The sequence below is a fragment of the Diachasmimorpha longicaudata genome, chromosome 16, assembly GCF_034640455.1.
Source record: "Diachasmimorpha longicaudata isolate KC_UGA_2023 chromosome 16, iyDiaLong2, whole genome shotgun sequence".
Taxonomy (NCBI): Eukaryota; Metazoa; Arthropoda; class Insecta; order Hymenoptera; family Braconidae; genus Diachasmimorpha; species Diachasmimorpha longicaudata.
In genome coordinates, this window is record NC_087240.1 from 4,820,397 (window position 1) to 4,844,517 (window position 24,121).

The 24,121-nt window shown below is 37.1% G+C and overlaps 1 protein-coding gene across 7 annotated transcripts in view; it reads left to right on the plus strand.

Moving 5' to 3' along the window:
• The first annotated feature begins 25 nt into the window (after positions 1 to 25).
• LOC135170118 (maternal protein pumilio-like) overlaps positions 26 to 24,121 on the plus strand; it is a 56,521-nt gene continuing 32,425 nt past the window's right edge. For 3 of the 7 annotated variants that reach the window (XM_064135643.1, XM_064135644.1, XM_064135645.1), the window contains exons 1-10: positions 26 to 866; positions 980 to 1,074; positions 2,351 to 2,572; positions 2,700 to 2,831; positions 3,322 to 3,480; positions 12,447 to 12,579; positions 13,537 to 13,648; positions 13,763 to 13,862; positions 13,962 to 14,092; positions 15,140 to 15,506. In XM_064135643.1, coding sequence (XP_063991713.1) covers positions 985 to 1,074; positions 2,351 to 2,572; positions 2,700 to 2,831; positions 3,322 to 3,480; positions 12,447 to 12,579; positions 13,537 to 13,648; positions 13,763 to 13,862; positions 13,962 to 14,092; positions 15,140 to 15,506 — 1,446 coding nt within the window. In that variant the 5' untranslated portion in view covers positions 26 to 866; positions 980 to 984. Of the gene's footprint in view, positions 867 to 979; positions 1,075 to 2,350; positions 2,573 to 2,699; positions 2,832 to 3,321; positions 3,481 to 4,772; positions 6,094 to 12,446; positions 12,580 to 13,536; positions 13,649 to 13,762; positions 13,863 to 13,961; positions 14,093 to 15,139; positions 15,507 to 24,121 lie in introns of those variants that run through there. The other 4 variants (XM_064135641.1, XM_064135640.1, XM_064135642.1 and 1 more) reach the window with 4 other exon arrangements.

Consider the following 24,121-nt stretch of genomic DNA (forward strand, 5'->3'; position numbering starts at 1 on the left):
GCGGCTCTCATTCGTCGCCAATCGTCGTAACGCAAATGAAGTGGACGAGTGGAAACGAGAGAGAGGAAGAGAGGGATTGATGAAAAAATTGCTAGCAAGAGAAAGAAAGGTAAATAAAAATGGAAAACATGTCGGCAGTTGGCATCTGTCGATAGAGTGGGCCTTGAGGCTGAACGCAGGCGGTGAGGGTGAACAATTACAGTGTGTAAAAAGCACCGCTGGATGATTTTGTACAAAAAGGTAAATGATCTATCAGTGCGGGATTTTATGAATAAAATAATACCATAATAACCCATTAATCGATTAAATTGCAAAAAACATCCGAGTATTTAGCTTTGTAAACCTCTAGAATCACAATCTGTACATAATATACCCCCAAACGTGTCCCATTTCATTCGTAAATATTTTTAAACATCCGTAACAATAATAAAATCCCCCCCAATAATTCGGAGACTATCAGAAAAATTCACGATAAAAAAATGTAAAAAAAATCATAAAAATTTCGTCTTTCCAAACCGGTGTGTCAAGTGTTGTCAAAAAATAGCGGCGAGGCGACACTGTATGTCACAATTGATTCAATTGTTAAATTCATCTTGAATCAAACCATTTCCCCCAATAAAAAATCGCAAAGCAATTTCTTTTGCCCCCGAAAAACGTTGAAAAGCCTGAAAATTCATAAAATCCACTCGTAAAAATGGGCAATGCCATGAGGAGCGACACTTCGTGAGACATTTTGTGAGAGAGAGAAAGAACGAGTAAAAAAAAAATAGTCGTGGGTTTTGTTAGTGCGACGCCGGTTGGAGTCGGGGGGATAACCTTCAAAATCGAAGCTTCCTTTCAAACCCTCGGGGACGAGCCTTCGATAGGTACGTGAATACAATTTTTGTGCCATTCCCATCGATCATGCATTGAATCCACTGGTGCCAGGGGGGACTCAAATGTGTTCATTTTTGTGGAGAATTTTTGTTTTTGGTTTTAGGGATAATGAAGTGGCTCAGTACGAGCAACATCGGCGGTGAACCGGCACCACAAATGCAGCTACATCATCCATCCGCCAATGGCCACATACCCACTGCAAGTTTTTACACATTTATCCTTTTATTTTCACAATCAACTGAGCTTTGTTATGATTTTTATCATAATCTTGACTAAAAAATTAGAGTCATTGAGTAATTAATTGATCCCAATTATTTTAGAATTTTTTAATGAATTTTCGGGAAGTAAAACATTGTTTTAAAAATGTCGCTCATTTTTCCGATGATTTACAGAATTTTTGGCGAGTAAATTATTAAAATTTTGTACGACTCCACCATTTTTTGAGGGCTAATGTTTATTTTTTCGGTTTCTCGATATCAATGAGCAGCAGTGCTCCATAATAAATGCTGAGTATTTTTTTTTTATTGTTTGGAGTCGAGATAAGTCCAGGATTGAGGTTAGGATATACTGTCCAGTAAAATTTGATGCTAGACTAGATGCTGGCAACGAAATGGACACTCATATTTCATGAATTTTCTTCAAAATAATTTAGTTCTAGTCTCAGAGGATTCTGAAGACATTGAAATTCACATTATTGAAATTTAAAATTCGTGAAGATCATTTGAGAATCTTTCATGTCGAATCCTTCATGTGATAGTTGTTATCTGCCAGTCTGTCAAAGAACTGTCCCTGGAGATGTTTTCCTCTCCTCTTCAGTGCTGGTAGGGGTCATTGATTATTGAATTTTTAGTTATATCGACCATCAGGATTATTGTTGCGCAATATGCAACTGTGATGTTTGTTGGTTGGATAGCACGTCTAGACTCACCAATTGGGTTGTTCAGATAATAGTTAGTCAACTAATGCATTAATTCATTTTTTCCATTGCTGTTTCTTATGTAAAATACTCAGTGCATAACTAATCATAAATCAGCGATACATAAATAATAAAAATCGACAAATATTGTCAGGATTTTCAGAGTGATATTCACCTTTATTATTTATTTTTATATTATGTTAATTCCTGACACGTTTGAGAATATTTATTGAATGCCATGGCCATTCAGAACATTTTTTCGCTACTTCCACGCTGTCAACACAAGCAGAATTGTTTTATTCTTATTGATAAAATGTTGAAGTGACCAACCTAACATTCATCATTCAACATAAAATAAAGAATATGTGCTGCACGCAGGCAGTAAATATTTACTTTATTCCATGAGTATACATGTCTTATGGGTCATTATATTGAGTCTAGTTGTAATTCATTATTGGCTTTGTATATCTCTGGCCCTCAAGCTCTCCTGATAGGCGAATTTATCTTTAAATCAAACATAATTGTGAGACTGATTGTAATTATCATTGATGTCTCCAGGACGTCGATCAGTGTGGACAGGTAATGGCAAGTGGTGAAGCAGCACGTCTCCAAGCTGGACAGACAAGTCAAATGGGCATGAATAGAGCCCAGGATGACGCTATGGTAGGTTATGGGTTTCAGAGGCCAGCAGAGCCTGAATTCAATGCCCAGGCATCGACATTTCAGACTAAACAGACACCACGTGCTTGGGCTCTGGCAGACGATCCCATAATTGACAACGTGAGTACTTCATTTCACTTCAACTGACCCAAGTTTTTCTTGTGACCCATTATTACCATATCCAAACATAATACTGCACATCGATTTTCAGTTTTACCCATTAGCGTTAAATTCTTCTTTGTTTCAGAGTCACGAAAAATGGAAGTATCCGATGACAAAACTCAGTGTACCACAACAGAGTCAACCACCTCAGTTTGGACTTCAGGCGATGAATAACGTCCATACTGTACCTTATGAAATACATCCAATGCAACTCAAGGTAAATTATAATTTAAGGTCCGAGTGCACTTCTTTCCGAACGTTCTCTGTATCGTTTTTCACATCTGATTTTTTTGCTACGAGACTTTAAAAACTATAGGCAAATATTTTTCTGGAACTGGAGAAAATAGAGATCATTTGTCGGTTCGGTCACATCCATTCCTCATTCATTGATGTTTATAGTCCCTAATTCAAACCCAGGAACTAACGGTGCACGGTGGCGTGCCAATCGTTCTTCAGTTTTTCTTACAATTCACAAAGTGGAAAATATGTTACATTTTCCTTGTTTTTTTACTACAATATTTTATCGTGGGATTATGTTGGGGGCAATGAGCATTTGTCAGAGAAAATATCAATATACTGTTATAGTGATTCGTCTCTCTAGAATGAAAGGAGACCCTTCCACCCAGGGATAATCGCCAGATTAACAGAAATGTGATATTGTCCTTTATTTCATGGCATTATATTCTATGGAATCCCTTCACTTATAGAGCGGAGGACCTGGTACCGAGCACTTGGTCTACCTAAATAATCAGATGACTACCCAGCAGCTCGCTCTTTTTCATCATCAGCATCAACAGCAGCAGCAACAGCAACAACAGCAGCAGCAACAACAACAGCAGCAGCAACAGCAATTCAGAAATGGACAGGTAAGATTTTTTTATCTAACACATTTCCTCTCTGTCGCCATCAACATCATCGATCACAATAAACTAAATGAACTTTATAATTATCGATTGGTAATTTAAGAGAGCATTTACTCCGAAAACTTGAGAACTTTTGCTCTCAAGTTCGTGACAGTATTTACTCGCGGTGCAAATATCGTGTAGGCGGTTTCAATGGAGGGCCCACGCGTGTGAGTCAACCGATCGTTTGATGAAAAAACTTTTCGAGGCTTTTGGTTTATTCCAACGAAATAGCTCATTGTATTTTTTATTAGAGAAATGAAAGTTTTCCTTTGCTTCTAAAAATTTGAAGATTGGACTCAGTCTTTATATTTTATACATTAGACACCCGGTGAGAATAACAGAGGGAGAGAGAGATCAGAGTTTCATACCTGTTGTGAGAGCGACGAAAGTGATGAAGAGTGAGAGAGGGAATAGGAGACAGAATTAAAATTATGTCAGGGTCACCATGAATTTAAAACTCATTGCTGAATATTTAACATTTTATGTGTTAGATTTTGCATTGGATAGGATAAAAAAACTGAATGTTGTGAATTATTTTTGATTATTCACATCTGGAGAAAGCTAAAAACCATTCGAATCCATCATTCCATAATTTCCTGAAGCATGATCTTTAATGTTTTGCCAAATATTTTAAAGATCTTGTTTGAAGAACTACTGATGAACATGGTTCATTTTCCTCCAAATGCCTTTCCATTTTCTCTTAGAACTATTGACACCCATAATCAGTCTTCGAAGCTATTTTTTTACTAAGTTAATCAACTATTGGAATGAATAGTACAACCCCCTGGTTTACATTTATTTTTGCATAAATATTGTTTATTAATTTTTATTTCCACGATTCTCCTAATTATTTGTGAGCTCTTGTAATTTTTTTTTCCCAGAATTATTTAAGAAATTTTTATTTAATTTATTTTACTTTGAATTTTTTTCTGAGAATTTTTTTCCCCTGAAATTTTGGGTGGGAGCCAATTAATTAAGAATAAATCCAATTAGAATGAAGGGTTTTGGATTTTTCATCCAATTTTCAACAGCCTATTAATTTTCCCCAAGGACCAAGGTACCTTAAATGAGCCCTAGAATTACTAATACCTGGAAACAGGTGGAATGAAGAATAGCATCGGTATTTACTTGCATTTATAACAAAAAATTCTCCACTCAAACTCCACTCCCTTTGCAATCCCACGTGTGTTTCCTACTTTACCCACCGTGTGTCGCTCCAGTCAAGGCGTCGTTCTTTGTTTCGCCCCGGAGTCAGTCTACCATCCACACGAAGCCCAGTGAGACCGGCTCATCACTGTTGTGTGCATCAAACCACAACTAAAACGAGCAAAAAGAAAGCGAAACACTGGAAAAAAAAAAGACAATAAACCGCTGAAATAAAAACAAGCTCAATTCCCACGTTCATCCCCGATCTCGATGCAAGTGCATTAAACCTCTCGGGTCACTGATAAATTCTAACATTGGGTGAAAAATACATCGGCAAATTCAGTTCTATTCATCATACTGTGGATTAAAAAAAGTGAGTTTGGAGGAACTACTCGAAATGAAAGTGTGAGACTCATAGTGTCCGTTTTATCAAGTGTACCCAAAACGAATCGCCGATAGTAACGTAAACAATGAATTGATGTGGGCACGATAAATCATAACAACGCTTCCAAAACACAAATTAAGTATTTATTCGTCACCAAAGGAATATTGGATATTGATAGAGAATTGAAAAGATTCTCAAGCCCATTGGGACTGACGAAAATACGTCGACATTAAAAGTTGTGTGTTCGTTCTCTGTTCATTGGATTCAACGAGTTTTTTTTATTTGTGGTGAAGAAGAATACATTTGTGGTGGAGTGTCGATAGTTCGGTGGATAATAACGATGGTTTTTCAATAATTAGAAGGAGGGGGACAAAACGTGCTGTCAAAAGTAATCCGGCAGTGGGGAGGGGGCCAAGGGAGAGAGAGAAGAGGCTGCGACTGCTCATAGCTCAGCTCAGTGATGGACGAATAGTGTTGTTACCCCCCTTCTGGTGTAAATAAAAAAAAAACAATTTATTATTTTTTCTTCCGGAAAAGAAAAATTTGGAAAACTGGGATAATTACCCTTCGGTTATACGTCGAGGGATCGATTGTTATCACTGACGATTGCTTGGAAGTGCAGGAAATTAATTGTTTATGAATAAATTGATTCACTTCGATATCGAACTGATTCATTAATTATAAATAAATGGACTGTGGAGCGGTATATCAACTGTATTGTGGTGAAACTGATTTTTTAAAATATTGAAGTGAATATAAAACAATAAGTGGAGCTGAAATTTTCTGGAAGTTGATAGTGACAAGTGGAGAGGAGGATATTCTCGATTTTTCCGAATTTTTTGTGATCTGTTTTGATTAGTGCTTCGACGTTTTTTTAATTTGTTTGTGTTTTGGAAAAACAGGGGGAGAGTGTAGTGGATAAATTTGATACGGTGGATAGTTACGGAGTTGGCTACGGTCAGGGAGCTAACACCGGCGACTGGATGAAACCGCCGGGGGATTTATTCCTTTACTGCGATATGAAAGACCTGGGTGCTGATATGGTACATATACATTCTTGAGTGCACATCCCTTTTTTTAAAAGAGTAACGATGATTCATCGATGGAGAGGGGAAATGAGATGAATTTCAATTAAGGAGTTATTGCTAATATCGTCTCATTCTTAGATTTTGGTAAATTTATGAAAAGCGTTTGATAATTTTTTGATTTTATTATTATTCAATGGCCCATGAAGTGTGGAAACAAAAGCTAAAATGATATATTTTTTATATCCATGTGATTCATGGTTCCTCAGAAATGGGCAAACAACTTGAAAAATGAGAAGATATCGACAATAACTCCTTAATAGTTACCCCAAAAATTAGAAAAATGGTTTAGATCTTTTTTTTAGAATTTATGGGGTCAAATGAACCACAATGAGACATCTTACTATGAACTAGAGGGGTAGGGAAAGTCGGGGGAGGTTTTGATTACCACCCCTTATGATGAAAGGCAAATAACCAAATTTTACATGATGAGAAATTATATTTGAGAATTGAATTTAATTAGGATGACGCAAAGAATTATTGGCTTATTGATCTCTTGCGTGATAAAAGAAATCGCGAGAAAATTTCAATTAAAAAATTCCTAACGTGTAGGGATGGAGGAGGGAGAAATTAGGGAATTTTAGAACGAACCCCTACCTCCGGAACTAGTCAATTTTTCATATTCCTCTGGCGCTTTACGCATGCGTGGTTGGCAACAGATGATTAAATCAGTGAAATAAGTTTCCAAGTACAATATAAATATTTGCACATGAAAATTATTGCGATGCTGTTTCATTATGAATTTTTTTCATTCACAATTTTTGAATGAAGTTATCAAAGCATTTTCCACTCGTCAATATGAATTTTTAAAAATTTTAAAACGCTGTCCGTATTGCCCCACCCTCCCCAGCATTGAAACATATTCAATTTAATTCAAAAGCTCTTCTTAATCCCATCGCAAATATTGAATAAAAATAGTATTGATAGTCATGCCGGCCCCTGCCCCGATGTCCAATCAATCTGGCATTGGAATTATTTTATTGATTATTGAGCTGAAGTTTCGTTGGGTTTTTATTGAAAATATCGCCGGTCTTTTTATTGTATAGCAATGTGAGGTAGTTGAGAGAGAGAAAAACATGGGCTAAAGATGCTCTCATTCGTCTTCTACACCTGACTGCATCATCTTCTTTTGCTCGTTAAATTGTAGGATTCCATTCGTTTCGAGGTTGGTTGAGTTTTTAAATCGGTAATAGTCAATTTAGAAGTGAGAAAAATATCTGGGAGGACCAAAAGAAATATTTTTACTCATCCTTTCACTTGAAGGAGAGGCTAATGTTCTTGACTCATCGTTATAGTTATTTTGTTGATTGTTTTTATTGAGTTTTGGGTTTAGAGATAAATTGAAGGTAGATGAAGAGGAAAATATTTTCTTTTACAGGAGATAAAAAATGTGTTTGAGAATATTATCATTAAGGTAGCCACACTTAACAGAAATAACTGATTCTTAATTTTTTTTAGGCCGAGGAAATTATGTTGATAACGAGGGACTGTAGGTGAAAATTCAAGGGATGTTTTTATAAATTATATATTTCACCAATTTTACTCGTTATATAAATAACGAAGGATAATTTGAAAATGATTCAGGGCTTTTTTAACTCCTGTAATGAAGATGTCATAGTTAACTGGCTCATTTTCTTACTAATCATGATTTTTTGTGACTTTCTTTTTACATTAACCAGCGTTTTTCTTCAATCGACACTGATTACATTCTTGATTATATCCCCCTTTGTTTTTATCCATTGAAACAACTTGATGAATCTAGTGAATTAGCTTTTATGTGTAGATTGACGTATAGTTTGTTGTTTCGTGAAGATAACATTTTTTGATACAAGGAATTTCACTTTTAACTACATTTTGATGAGGTGATGACTCCATTGCATGTGGTATTTGGGTATTCTTCATTTAATCGTGAGAGCCTGATGGAAATTTTGATTAGAGATATTTCATTTGCTCATAATATTTCAGCTCCTGTTCGTTTCGCAGTTAAGACTTATGCAAAAATATCTGAAACTCATTTCATTTCACTCGTTTCCTCTCGTCTACTAAATTTCCGGACGGGTTATGATTCCATTACATGCGAGTTGACTATAAAGAGTCAATTTCCCACATTTGTTGCCATCGTGAATGGTATAAACAATACTCTAAAGGACTTATCGATTTTTAGGGTATCAATTTTAGGGCTTCATCTGTAAATTCGCTGGCTCAGGGCATTGAGTAATACAACAAATTAATGAATTAATTTCACTCCTTCAGATTCGTCGATATTTATCAAGAACTCGAGGGAGAGATAGCTGATCAGCTGATTTCCCTTTACCCTTTCCCTAGAAATGTGATCCCTCTTTTATTCATAATTTTATTTTCATGTTCTTCCTGACGATGGGTCAATATTTCTGCCATCAGGTGAAAAATATTTGAAACAGGTGCCTAATAATCCCAGCCAAGTTGAATGAATTACTTTCATTGACTCAGTGATGTGAATTTAACGCATGAATCAGTGATGACACCTTTCCGACTCCCAGTGAATCCAAATCGATGGTTTATTAACACTCAACTTTGCTCAACGCACGGGCTCGTTGCTGACCTTACTTGGCATATTACAACTCGACCGTGAGATTCTTTCACAACACACAATGCACGTCATTAGACTCTCCCTCTTCCATATATTAGATTCTATTTATTTTATTTATTTTTATCACTCTTGTTGCACTGGTATGATGGAATGAGTCAAGGTGAATTCGATATCTCTGGTAATTACCATTTTATCGTAGAAGCAAAGGGCCACTTCAACCACTAGTCGATGACACGTCAATTAATTACTCAATTAGTTTACTTCGATTTCTTGACAATTAAATCACTTGAAAAATGTCAGAAAAAAATGCCTGGAGCTTTAATTCAAGATATTCAATTGATTTTGTCAATTGATGACGTCTCCATGATTCACAAGTTGCAACATTTGTCAAAAATTTAACGAATTCTCAAATACAAGTGAATAATAATTTTATATGATTCTTGATCAACTTTGCCCTCCCTCCCCTGCGTACAAAAATTGTGTAAAAAATTTATCACGAGATAAGCTCCCTGGACTCGGGTATTTCAAAGCCAGACCCTTTTCCCTTATCAACCGGTGCCCTCCTCCACAGGACTTACCCCCATATCGATTGAATCTGGCACGTGGCGCCAGTTTGCTTGGCGTCAACGCCTGGCAAATCTCTATCTCTCTTTCACCCTCGTACCTCCCTCTCATTCCCTTCCGCAACTGAACACACGTGACGTTCGTCCTTCAAAAGATTACCCTCTTCTCAACAATTCTGCGAGTACAACCTTCGATTGAGTAATATTTAATCTAAATCTCAATGTAATACCTTTGCGAAAAGTGAATATCGTCGGTAGATTTCTAACGTCTTATCGATCGGTTTTATCAGCATTGATCAATTATTCAAATGACTATTGCTGGGGGATGTGCGTCATATTATTCTCGGGGATCAATTGTTGTTTTATATGGCCAGAAATGACAGTGTGCAAGTGGTTTAATCAAATTCTCGTTGACGAACCCCCAGGTTGGGATAGATTTTTTTCAAATTACTCTCAGAGTGATTCATTACCTCGCTAACGTCAAATTATGGAAGAAGAGAAAAAAAAAATTATTCCCTTGAATGCTACCCACCCGTTTGTCTCTGAGGTTATCTTATTTTTGTCTCTTTCATCTCTTCCTCCCTCTCTCATCTGAATTTAAATTCCCAGACATCTCAAAAGTTCTCTCAAGGTTGAGTATTCTCTAGGTGTGAGGAAAATTTACTGTCCCGGTTTTTCATTGGTTTTCTGTGAGTAGAAAAAAAAAACAGCCCAACGCCTGAGGGAAATTTCTTTTCTCTCCCATTTACTTTAGTGATGTTTAATAATAAATTTGAAATACACTTCCGAGTAGGTGGTGTAGGTAATGGAAGTTTTATTTTATTCTTTATGTGTAAACATTCCTAGGAAAAATAAATTTTCAACAATTTTTTTCTGATAATGTAACATGATAAAATTGGATATTAGGCGATGGGCCATTTTACCTTGGGGTAAATCGATGAAAAATTGCTTGGAAAATCGTAATAGGGCGAAGGGCTTCTGTTACCTCTTAATGTGAAAGCTAGACAACGAAAGCGAGTAGGTAAGATCAAGCGGTTGATCGTGCGAATGGAATAGAAGGAGAGGACAGTGGCCATGACCCGAGAGAAGTGCGCGGGCTTTTCAGTATTGTTGGTTGGATGTGTTGGAGAGTAGGGTCGGTGGCCCCACTGTGGTAACCAGGTTCAGGGAATGGGTGCGTGGTTATGGTTCGTGCGGTGCTCGTGACAGTTGGACCATTGGCGCACGCGGATGGTGGTACTGGGGTGGCGGGTGGTGGATTGGGAGGAGGGGGGAGAGCGATAATACCGGCTCCGGATTTCCCCCTTCTTCTACTTTCCCACTTCGGATTGTCAGGATAGATGTCTACCGTCCTACCTAACCCGGTCGATAAGCTCGCCCACACCCCGATACAACTGTTACGTTTTTCGATTTTATTGGAGGAATTTTTTTTTTTTTGGGTGGAAACGACAGGAGGGGTAAGATAGGTCAGGAGGGGTTCAGCAGGTGTTCTCGAGGGGTTCGGTGATTTTTCTGATGGAGAGGGATATGTTTGGTCGATAGAGGATGGGGGTATTGTTACTTTTTTTGTTGAAGGGAAAATTTTCAAAGGAAAAATAGTTTTCGGTTTTAAAATTTTTGGGGAATTATTTGGAAAATTAGGGGAAATATTCTGGTGGAAATGAGTCATTGAATAATGAAGGGGGGGAATAGGGAAAAACTTTTTCCTTTACTTTAACCCTCGGAAGACACGTGGAATTCAGAGAAATATATTTTAAAGACGTTGGGGGTTTTTTTTTTCTCGTTTTTGTAATGAAAATTCGGAGATGATGCTCGTACTGTGCTAGGGGTTGCACCTTCCTCATGTCGGAAAAGCTAATTCAATATTCATAAACCAAAATAAGTGTGACCAAAACGAGCGAGTTCAATTGATCGATCAATGCCGCATGAGTCAGTATCCCCCTCGGGTCACCGGTCACTGAGCTCCGACTCCGATGGGTGGGTGAGACGTGGGAGGTTAAAGAGGGTGGTTGGTGGCCAATGCGGCTTCTGCAGTTTTCCACACTCCTCTTTGATTTGTGGCTTTTCACCTGTGTTGTTGGACTAGTGCAGGTGACTCACTCCTCATGACTCCTCATGAGTCTTTTATTTTTGCCCTTTGGAATAATAAAGCTCGTACATTTTCATGAATCGAGAATAAAAATGCCTCTGTTACGTTATTGATTGACTGGGTAATTTTGGGGGGACTTGGGTAAAATGATGAGGGGAAAAAAAAAATGATGGTGTGGCGGAATTTCTAAGGAATACTTGAACACGTGCGCTCTCTATGTAGATAATAGTCAGATATGTGGGAAAAATCATTGAGATAAATGGTTCCTTCAGGGCTTTTCACACGAGATTGTACGGAAGCTTTCGAGATTTCAGTTTCTTTGTATTATTCATCAATACCTGCGTTGATTATCTTTTCAATATTTCATTTTACTAGATTTTAATAGGAATGTCACAGTTAATTATTGAAGTAAACAATTATTTGTTGAAGTCTCTTATTTTACCATTTTGTTACGGAAATTTCACTGCATCAGATTCTCAAATTTTCTAATCTAATTCAGAGCATCATAGACCATGCTCACCTTTAATCACAAATAATCTAAAATCACAGTGCTGTGGACGATAACAGAATTACTCACGCAAAGTCATTTGTTATTCCTTGAATTAGCATTATCACAGAGTTCAGCATTTACGATTCCGTGTAATGTTTTGATTGCACTCAAAAAACACCTTCAGCACTGACTGTGTTGATATTGAGATGTGGTAAAACGAGATCAGCTGACTTGTATGTGAGCCAAGTTGCTTGGAGATCTTCCTGAGATTTCGTGATATTCATAAAAAACTGGTCAATAGTCAGAAGTGTCTTATCTCAATTTACCATTTGGCTACTTATTTAGATTGCTTCCGAGTGAGGCGTGGTAATTAAAATTATCAGACACATATACAGACGTGATGGCATGATATAATTGCTTTCACGTTTCATAATATTGTAGGCTAACAATGATGAATATATGATGAAAGGACATGAAAATAAAATCTAAAAGATATTCAGCTGCTTTGTTGGAAAGAATAATTGTAGTATATGCAGTGAGAGAAAAATTATTCAGTTGTTTATTGCAGGTTGAGTATATTATTGTTGTATTTCTTTGCAGATCGCACCCTCGGCTAAAAAATTATGGGGCGTGGATGAGGGCGGTTCCAAGGATGAGGGTGGTGTCAAGGGAGGTGGGATACTTCATCTTGGTGATCATCAGATGTGGCGAGATTCTACCTGGAGTACCCCAGGTAATTTTCTTTTATGTGCATGAATGAAACTTTCAAAAGCGATAACATTTCTGTGTTCATCTTTTATCGGTGTATAATACCATAAAAATATTGAACGATGAGAAAAACAGGAGAAAAATTTTGAGCAGGAGGGATACTAGGGGTCAGAAGGATGAAATAACTGTGATGATGACTGAGGAAAATGATTTGATGACTTTTAGAAGAATCAAAGGATAATCAAATTTGTTGGACATTAAATGGAAAAGCTTGAAATTAATTGAAATTTAGAACAAAAAAATTGCAGCATTTATGTCCAAGCTCGAGATAATAATTTTACGCGGCACTTTTCCTCATTCACGAATGTAATGACAGCCTATTTTGTCCATCGGTATTGCATTGTTTGCTAAATAAAAGGACTTTTACATGTATGAAGTTTGATGAAGAGAATAAGGATGATGAGGGGGTAGGTGGGTGAGGGGGTGGGCCGATGGGTGCACCGCGGCTGTTGCCATGACGACAGACGCCCGGCATCGGCTCAGTACCTGGTGGGGGCAACGTCCCAATGCCCAGGCTCGTACCTAGTTATCAAACCCCGTCTACTTTATCATTATCATTACCAATCCTTTAATTGAGGACTAATAATCGGTCATTTGCGGATTGGATATCAGTGACTCCAGTTCCAATCGAATTAGCGTAATTAACATGAGAACAGATTGAATGCACTGATAATAAATGGTTTTATGAGGAGTTCCTCTGTATTTGGATTAAAAAACATTTAAAAATTTCAATGTAAAAACCATCTGACTCGAGTCCAAAAGAATTTATTGTTCGGATTCTTCGGAGAAGTACAACATCTCTTCTCAAGAAACTTTTTTTTTTCTCAGTGTTTGGACAAGAGATACAAATCAAGTTTTCATGATTTCGACAACATTCTGATAATTAAGAATTATGGGCTAATTATTATCTGACATTTTTCAGATCATGCAGTCTCACAACCGATATCGATGGGTACCGGAAGGCGAGTTGGTGTTGGCACTGGATATCATCATCAAACATCTGAAGTTGGAGCTGTACTCAGCCCCAGAAGCAGGTAAATACATTGAACTTCATTGATTACTTTACATCTTGACATTGATTCGTTATTTTTTGATTCATTAATTTTTTTCTCAGTACACAATAATATTTATTCCATTTGTAATTTCAGTGAGACTGGTGGTCTTGGTGTTAAAATGGTTGAATACGTGCTGGGTTCAAGTCCCACGACACCGAAAGATCTGGAGCCCCGAATGGTTTCGCTGAGATTGGTAAGATGCCCTCGAAGTAATGACAAGTCTTCGCGAAAATGACTAGCACCGATTTATTTATTTTCTTTACATTGAATCCCTATTTATTATCTTCCACAGAATGATAGTACGGATAAAAAGGACAAAGATAAAGGTGCAGCAAGTCCATTTGATGGATCTAAAGATGACAATGGACCTCAAGGCAATGGTCTAGCCTCTCAGAATGGTCTGGATGATGACAAAGGATTTAAGTACGTAAATAAATTTTTTTAGAGAATAGCCTTTCAATCCTGATCCTTCACATATCCTCATGGTGTCATTGATCTTAAATTATTCCTCGATGCTGGAGGGTAGGCAGTTTAAATCAACTATTCCACGTGGAAATATTCCTTCGACTTTTCTCCTCCATGAATAATAACAATAATAGGAATAATAGTGAATGAGAGGGGTAAGATCGAGTGGACCTTCTGATTTACGACTGTCAGGTCCATCGCTCCCCGAATTTTTAAAATTGTCTATCGATCGTTGAGTGAAAGACTTTGGCAATAAAGTTTTGACGTAATGCATCATTTTTACGTCTGCCCTGTCACGTACCCCACCTACTGGAGCTCGCGTTAAATTCCGCAATGCAGAAAATTGCTTTATCGGTACATGAACATACGTTTCAGATAAACAAAAGTGAGCTACATTTTTTTTTATGGTCATCATATAATGCCAATCAAAATGAGACTGTTTAGAAATATTTAAGCAAGTACCGACTACACTCCACTATTTATTTATCTCAATAAAACTTCTTTTTCTGGGAATTGTAAAAAATAGTAGTGTGAGGCGTCCGATCTCATGTGCTTCCTGTTCTCTTAATTATATAATTATAGTAGATCTTCACGTCAATTTTAAGCTTTTTATTTGAAAAGAGATTTGTTCTGTAGAATGTGATCATCTTCATTTATTTTCCATATGGATGAGTGAAAATTTTTATTGGTGAAATTATTGGAAAAAAAATGTTCCGTATAAAATGCTTGCAGGCACCTTATCATTGCTATTCTCATTTACATAACGGTATTTTCCAGCATATGGAAGGCTCCTTTTCATTTTCATTTATATACTCTACGCTCATCCCCAGGAAGTTGAAAACAATAGTTACACTACAATGTGCAATTCACCGTTAGTCAATTTACAGCATGTGCTCTAGTTAAATATAATTCAATCCTCACTTGTTTATGTTCTACAATAAAAATTTTAAATAATGAATTGAACAAATGATAGAATTGAACAAATTAAATGAAATGAATTGATAGGAACATTTTTGTCTATTGTAGTCGTACGCCAGGAAGTAGACAGCCATCTCCTGGTGAGGAGGACTTTCAGAAAAATGCAGGGGCTACACTGGCTGTTAATACTGGTGCTGGTGGTGTTGTTCTGCTGAAACCTGGTGATGTTGTGGGAAGTGAGGAGCATTATATGACAGCATTTGCACCAGCACCACATCATCTTCAACATCATCAACCACCTACTCATCATCTTCAGCATCCTCATTCACATGCCGCACAGTTGTTTGGTGCACAGGGGCCATTGCCGCCACAAGGGCCACCTCAAGCACAACAGCAACAGCAACAGCAGGGTCCTCCACAGCCTCAGGACACGACAACTCATTTCGACGTCCAGGTAAGTCAATAGAAATTTTTTCATTTTGTTTTCATGATTTTGGCGACATCTTGACAACGCGAGCGGCCATCGGAAAAACTTAAGATGTTTTTCTTTGCGGATTACATTCTTTGGATATATTTCCAGAGTTGGTCCCCATTTAAAACATCTCCTTTCAAATTTTTGAGCCCCCATTCGAGTCAGAGGCACTGACAATTGGCAGCAACTGCCCATCAAATATTTTCTCCGGAATAAGTTTGCAATCTCTCGAGTTTGTTGAGCTTTTCGAAAAATTTCTCTCGTAAAAAATTCAGTGATAAATATCTCTGAAAGCAAGCGGCTTGCCGAAAAATGTCAAAATATCTTTTTGGTAGTTCATAAAATGCTACGCGAAAAAGCTCCTCTGATAAATTCTTCTAAACCACTTCCCTCCCAAGCTATTTGCGAAAATGATCTGCAAACTCATTTTAGACACGTTCGCTTCCACCACAACGTGTTAAAAAAAAAAAGCCAATCCCTGACGTCATGCCATTACAGTTTGCTCTGTTAGTCTTTAACGCGAAGACTCAATACCAAATGTAAAATTTGTTGGTGGTGTTGGCAGATGTACATAAATCATTGTCAGACAGGCCCACCTACTTTCGATATTCCGAAGAGCGTAAAATAGAACGAACCAACCAGTACCAAAACTTTTCAAATCAACTCATGAACATTTTCCAGACATTTAATCCCCGGGACCTAAATTAAATTTCTCTCTTGTGAAAACGGAACAATAGAATTAATTAGAAAAATTAATTAAATCGATTTGGAATAGGATTGCATTCCGTTGGATATTCTTTGACGTTTCTTTCACGTTTTTATGATTTTTTTTTTTCTTTGCAATTCCGCACGACTTTGCCTGTCGATTAATATAATTTAACTCACGTACTAAGGCCCAATAATTGAGTATTATTAATTCAACCGGCGCGTAATGAAGGTCTACAGAGGTTTACATGGTATAAAGGGGGCTGGGTGGGGTCGGAGGGGAGATGGGCTGCATTAGTTAGTCAACTCCATTGTCGTGTAATAAGCCCATAAATTTAGGAAATATAATTAGGGTGATGCTATGCATATGTGAGCATACATTTAAAAAAATACAGTTCCTGGAACTTGTCATTTTTTATTTTTTTGGGAAATGATTATTAATTTCGCAACCATGGACAGATCCAAGACAAATTCCGTAATTTTATCGACTCATGGAGACGTATGTCAACCTTCAAATTATATTTACCCATTTGTTGCTTTCATTTTTTTAACTTAAAAAAAATAATATTCTTCAATGAAATACGGAGGGGGGATTAATTGCGCTGAGGAAATCTACTTTATCACTTTAACAATCAAAGTAAAGCCAAGAATGCATTCATTTTTTTTTTCCATTTATTCATTTATTTTTTTATTCCTTTATGCCCAACAGTGCATGAAGTGATTCCCGTGGCTTTTCTACCTCCACCCCCTCTAGTTTTTCAACGTTAAAGAAACAGTAGAACATGTAGTGAATAGTGCGGATCAGGTTGTTGACTTCGTTCTGCCCATTCAGCATAAAGTGCAACGACTTTCAGCTTAGAAATTTATTTTTTCCGTACGTTAAGAATTCTTCGGGCCACGAAATGTCCTCAATTGTATGAAAAATGAATATTATTCACATACCGAACAGTTGCTCACCTCATTTTCGTAACAAATCATTTACTTTTGAAGGTCAGACGAAATTTCCTTGGTCGTTATTTTTGTAATGAAGACGTGACACGTCGTAAATCAAATTTGAAATTTTTATTGATTGTGCATTTATCTTTGTACAATAACAAGTTGTGCTAGTATTTGAATAATTTTACTCTTCTGTTATCTTTTGACGTGTTACTGGTCTTTTTTTTTTCCATTCCCGTTGTCGTTGATGTAGTCAACCTGAACAATTGTGGTATGTTTTCATCTTTGATGTCTTTAGAGGCCTCGGGGAGAGGTTGTCACTCATGATGATGTATTTTTGGCATTCCGGTAGAGGTTTACGTAACTGTTAGGACCCCTGGCTCCTCTTGACTCTTTCATTGCGGTATGTTGTATGTCTTTGCGTGTCGCTGTCTTCCAACAATGTTGGCGTACATTTTTTTCCAAATAAGAATAATTTATTGGTCCCTGGAATATGGGATACTGATATTTAAACAAGTGGAAAATCGCTCTTGCATTGGATTGTCCCCAAAATTTTTTGAAAAAAAAAAACAAAATCCTTGGAGATTGAATGAAAATTCTTTGAACAATTTCGCTAGGTAAAATTCTCTTTTCTCAAATTTCCTACCAATGAGTGAATTCTAACAATAGTCAACAACTGAACTAGAGGTATTGAATTTTGCCAACGATATTTGCAATACCAATCAACGTGAATTAATGGTATCCGTGTCCTGTCGTCATTGTGTCATCAGGTACTCCACCTCTACGTTACCAAAGTTAATTTATAATAGTCCCGAGTGTGTATATGGAACGAAAAACCTCATTCGAAGGTCACCCGTGTGTCTTCAGTCAACGTGGGCCATTTGTCGGCACTATGCAGACACCCGAGGCCCATCAATTTGGAAATGTGGCGACGACACGAACATATCCAGTGAAGAATAAACCAGAAAGAAGGGAATTACTCACTTTTTTCTTGTACTTGGAAATATTCAATTTGTGGAAACACTTGATTGACAGTATTTCGTTCTGCAAATTGTCATTTCATAAATAAAAAGACCAGATAAATTCAATCATGCAACGGTTAGACGTGAATAGTACGACATTGAGGATATTTCGTGTTAGAAATGCAGAGGATTAACGATATTGTTCGGCAAAATTCATTTTTTTTAAATAAATATGCAAAATTATCTGGAGATGTTTATGAGGTATTCGAAATAAATGTTGAATCAGTCGACATGGAATACCCCATACACATACAATACAAACCTCACGTGCCTTGAAATTTGTTACAAATTATGTCTCTTGAGAAATTTCCTCCACCCCCTCTTTCGCAACAACCCCATCAAAGTACCCCACACATAAATTCTAATCTCATCTCCCAAGTACTGGTACCTCGTGACTCCTCGAATAAAAATAGCGTGTGATATTTTTTCACCAACAGCTTGTGCATAAAAAAAACATCACACTTAATACCCTACCTTTTGCAAAATTGGAACAATGAAAAAAACGAGTGACGGAGGCAGATTCTCACAGAGGCCGGCCTAATTTGACCGCTCAATTTTCCTGAGACAAAAACAATTTCTTTTTTTATTACTATACACTATACCCATCCTCTCTCACTGCAGTGCTCCATCAAATCCCAAACAACTAGTATCCAAGTTAAGTGTCATATTAATAAGTCATTAACCCTGAGTCACTTTAACTTATCCCGGAAATGTTCAAGTGATGGATTTGGTTGGGTCAGACTTCATTCAATAGTAGTGTTTTCCGGATAGAAGTGAAAAGTTTATTTACCACTTGAATTTTCTTAGTCACTTTGGTAATCGGTAAATAAACTTTTCGTAATTTATACTGAGTATTTCTCTCGAGGCACTTGAGACTCTTTCCCTCTTTTTTAACAAATATCTTGAGAACTAATGGATTTACTGAAAAGTGTAAAACAACCCCTATTACATCGTAAACTGTTTTTTAATTAAATATGTCTCTTGACATAATTTCTTTAATTTTTATTCCTGACAATATGTGAACAATTTGTCACGGGATCAGTAGCACGCGGGCCTCTGACTCATTCCCACCGATGATGCACCACCACCTTTCGATTCCAAGTGCTTTGCGGTTGATAAACCGAATGGGGGAAATGGGATGGGATCGGCCCACGCCATCCCTCGATAAAATAAAAGTCAGTGAAAAAAAAAAATTCCATTCGCATTATAATTTAATCGAATAAACCCGGGAATTTTTTTCCAGAACGAAAAGAAAAAAATCCTATTTCAACATATGCAAATTAATTAATCAAATAAATTGAATGTGTTACTTCACTAATGAGATGCAAGATATCACATCCCTTATTCGAGTGAGAAACTAAAAATATAAATAATAATGAAAGGGAGAAAATAAAATACTTGCTATTGCCAGAGATTCACGTGTTTGCACCCGAGGGTAAGGGTGGTTTTCTAATTAAGCCTGAGAGGATTACATGGACTGGGGGGGGGGGGAATCTAGGCTAGAAAACAACTCGCTATGTCAAACCCACCTTCACCTCATGTGTCCAGAGTATTCTCTTTGCTTTGTGAGCTTTTTTTTTTTTTTTTGTTTTCTCTAGTCAACAGGCACGTGTAAAGTACAAAGCAAACGGTATGATCGTGACCAAGTGTCAGGTCTACCCAAGATTCTCAAATGGTCCAGTTATTTATCCTCACTGTGATAATAATACTAATGATTGTGGTAATAAAAATGGGTTGAAGGGGCAGGAGAGTAGGGTGAATCACTCATGTGATTCAAATAAAAGTAAATGCATTGAAAAACAAATAGACAACTAATTGGCTAGTGTCAATCAATAATGCCAATTTTTAATTAATAAAATCTCTGATGGTACGATAAATATAGAAATACTAAATGCCCAAATCTATTTGATTTTAATCGATTCAACCATCGCAATGAATAATTTTCCATTAATATAACTCCCTCATTTTTCCTCATTTACCTCACCGCAATGTTATTATTATTAACTCACCTATTGTTGGTGTATTATTATTTATCGCTCATGGGCTTGGGACAGGGACAAGCTCGTACAACACTAATGCACAAGTGCACACAGTGTATATAAATATATATGCAACAGAAGAGCAGTTCTCGTGTTGGAATATATATATTTTTTTTTTTTCCTCTTCATTTTTTTTTATTATTATAATGAGGGGATTCTGGGGTGCGACGGTGACGGTGTGTCGGCACTGGCGTGTCTCACGAGGGGTTGCAAGTACGTGGGATGAGGCGCGAGCGAGGGTTAAAGAAGTGGAAAGATGCGGAGGACGAGAATATGGGGGTAGGAGGGTGGTAGGTGTGCCACAATGTGTGTAACACGCTAACTTGCGTGCTATCCCCTGGAATTCCGTGGTTCTCAACCTATTTAATTTTTCTTTTTTTTTTGCTAACAATTTATGTATCGGTGACATACAATCATTGTGACCGCCAAAAACTCACTCATTTCTTCCCCTTTTTTTCTACTGAACCGCAACGGTAGAAAGTGATGGAAATGAATCGGTTCAAATTGATTTCCATTTCATTGCACAAATTGCTGAGATACTTTTTGGTTATCTAAGAATACTATTTATAAATAATAAAGTTCTTATAAGAATAGATTTTCCGATAAAAAAAATAGGCTCAAAGGTCATCGCTAATACGAAGAAAAAAAGTTTGTGTGTCGAGAACGTTTGACGAGATTCTAATAATTTTCTTACGATATGCAATGATTTTACATATTTCCAAGTTTTTCAGTCGACGCATTTTAATATTATTCGGTATGAGATCAGACCGTTTTTGAGGCGGGTGGAACTCGGGACTAAAACGGATATAATGTTTAATTATTAGCATCAAAGACAAGCCGCAACCACCCGCAGCGCGGTACGATAAAGTTTTTTAAAAAACGCAAAAACATATGCTAAATACACCGTTGTTTCATTTTTCTCAGCAAAGTAATTCATGTGAAACTTGAAATCCGTTTTACGTTCAATTTTTAACGTCCACCGACTTTCTCAATTATCTCAATGAAGAGCAATTCTGCAGTAGAATTTTTTTATCGCTCGTAGAATTTTCTAAAAAAAAAATTCTCGTCACTTTCCCCTCGACTCTCCATTAACTCCCTTTCGATAGAATTACGGAGCTATTTTAAAATGAAAATGGCCTACTAACAATTCCTTAATTCTTCAAACCACCTTCCTACTCCCCCCCTCAAACTATTCATTTTTATGTATTTGGAATTCTGGCTAGCTACACCCTATAAATTCTCGTCTCGCCACTTCGAGTGTCCTCATATATGCGCATTATGGTGGTAAGAATGCCCGTGCGAAACGACGGAACATAAAAGAAAGGGAAAAATTAAAATAGAAAAGGAAAAAAAAAATAGAATTGCAAGAGGTGGGGCGTTCTCTCAGTAACTGCACATACGTTGCTGCTCTGTGGCCACCGGCCTATTGTCTCGAGCCGTCCCTTCCACCGTTGTACCTCGTGCTCTTCCATTCCTCTTCGTCCCTCCATATACCCCTATCCCTCTCCCCCCCCTATCGCATCTACCGTCAACAGTGGAGGGATGGAAAAAGGAGGACTAGAATAGTGGCGAAGGAAGCAGAGTGCAAAACACGTACTATATACACCTCTGCATGGAATAGAGTGAAGTACAGGGTGTGATGGGATGGGGGGGTGATGAGGGGCTGAGGGGGATATATGTGCCTGTATATTATTTACATACCAGGATTTCTCGGCACCTCGCACTTCCCCGTTTATTACTTCTCTCATAGATGAAAAAAGAAAACTATGAAAACGTAAATAAATTGAGAGGATTAATGAGTTTTTGGATTTAATCTTGTTTAGAGGGGGTTGTTTATCGTAGCACGACAGAATACATTTTCTAAAATATGATTTTGGTAGTGTTTTATTGTAGATCCGTTGTTAATGACATTAATAAGGTTCGAGGATTTTTTAAATGTTATTTTTGTTGATGGGTGGAGTGATAGAGGATTTGAGATAATGTTGTTCGATTGTAAAATAATGGCATTCGATTTTTTTCATGGCTTCATGGTACCTTGGGGATGAATGTGTTTGTTAACAGGATGGATCGAATGACTGGTTGTAGTTTTGTGACTTAATGCCAGGGAGTTGAGTATCAGGGGCTTTGGTTTTTCTAGGGCTTCGACTGAAGGGTAATGTTCATGTTTATCTGGTGGGATGAATGGGTGGACCAGGAAAGTGAATTTTCAGAAAATCTGGGAAATGAGAGAGTTGCGCTGGGAAAAAGTTTCCAGTTTCCAGTAAAATGTAGGAAATCCAGAACTATGGTGCTGGGATGTTGTGAGTGGAAAAAGTTGAATTGAGACTGTTGTTGTTTAATTTTTTTAATTATTCCAAAAGTATAACTCGCTCTTCTGAATTTTCGGAATTAATGTAATTAAAAAATCTTGGTATTGTCCTCGAATTCGGAGATATCACTTGAAAAAAAATCGAGAGGAGTCCATTTATCTCGTTTTACCACTTCGTTATTGAATTGTTCGAACAATTTATGAACTAGGAAGTCTATCTTCTGAATTGTTTTTATAGTTCATAAAAATTTCCACTAAAGAGCTCGTTTGACGCTCCCCCCCTCTCCCAACCTATCAATTCTCGAGATATTAATGGAAGTATCAGCATCAAATTTTAATGCTCATTCTTTCCTGCTATTTGACTTTGAAATAAAAAAATTCTTCCCCTTCAATTCCAAAAAATATTACGATAGAGAGAATGAAAGAGGGGCGGCTAGTGAGACTGTTCGGGTGTAGAGGGGAGGGTGGAAAAGGAGAATTCATCTCCTTTGAATAATCCAACGGGTGCCTTTGTTTCAACCCTTAAATGAGAATTCACCAACGACGAATGAGAGGGGAGACAGAGGGGGGATAAAATGCAGAGCTGGAGAAAAATTGGAATATGTAGAACTTGTACGTTACTTTATCTCAATGTCAAACTTATTCCGGTTGTTTTTCATTGACAGAAGTTGTCTGATACTCGACACACATTATCTAAGAGGACAGCACGTCTTTTGGGACTTGAGTAAAAAAAAAATAAATAAATAAAACGGATATAAAAGAATCGAATATAGAAGGAAAAAAGGCAATTCAAGGGAAGTTGAAGTTTATGGAAAGAAAGAAAGGACGAAACTGGGAGAAAAAAGAAATTATAAGAGTGATAGGATGAGTATCTGCTTTCAGTCTAAATCCCTCGTGTTCTCGTAGTTCTCAGAGGACTAAAAAAAATCCCCAAGGAGTTGGTCACGATTTTCTTAAGCTCTTGGTTTAAATTTTTATTGATTTAGCTTCTTCGTTTGCTTGAGAATTTTGTTGTAAAGTAATGGAAGAAGGTAATTTCGTGAATATCTCTAGAGCATCGCAATCTTTTTTTTATGAATCCACTCGGAAATTTTTTTGCGACAGTTATTTAATTAAAAAAATTAGTAACTGATAATGGATTTGTGGTACTGATCTTCTAGAAACTCGCAGGTATCTGAGAAAATTATTAACTGATTTTTTATGTAGACGATTTTGGGAGCATTATAGTCTTTTTATCACACCGTAAAACACTGGTTTACGGACACATCGTGAATTTGCTGACTCGTATGATTGTAGTGCTCAGTCTGCAACCCTCACACTCATCAGAAAAGTTTTTTCGGCGTTTTGACCAAAATGTATAGTTGCGAACTGTTACCATGGGGTTTTTGCTCATGTGAAAATCACGTAGCAACAGAGTTGATTCTTCTGAGATGATTTTCACGTTCATTAGTTTGAGAAAGGTAAAAATGGATTTTCCAGATGAATGAGAATGAAAATAATTACAGCAAAAGTGTTCTTGACATTTTCAATATACGTAATAGTCATATTTGTATGACTATATTTACGGTTTTTCCCTTACTTCAATTT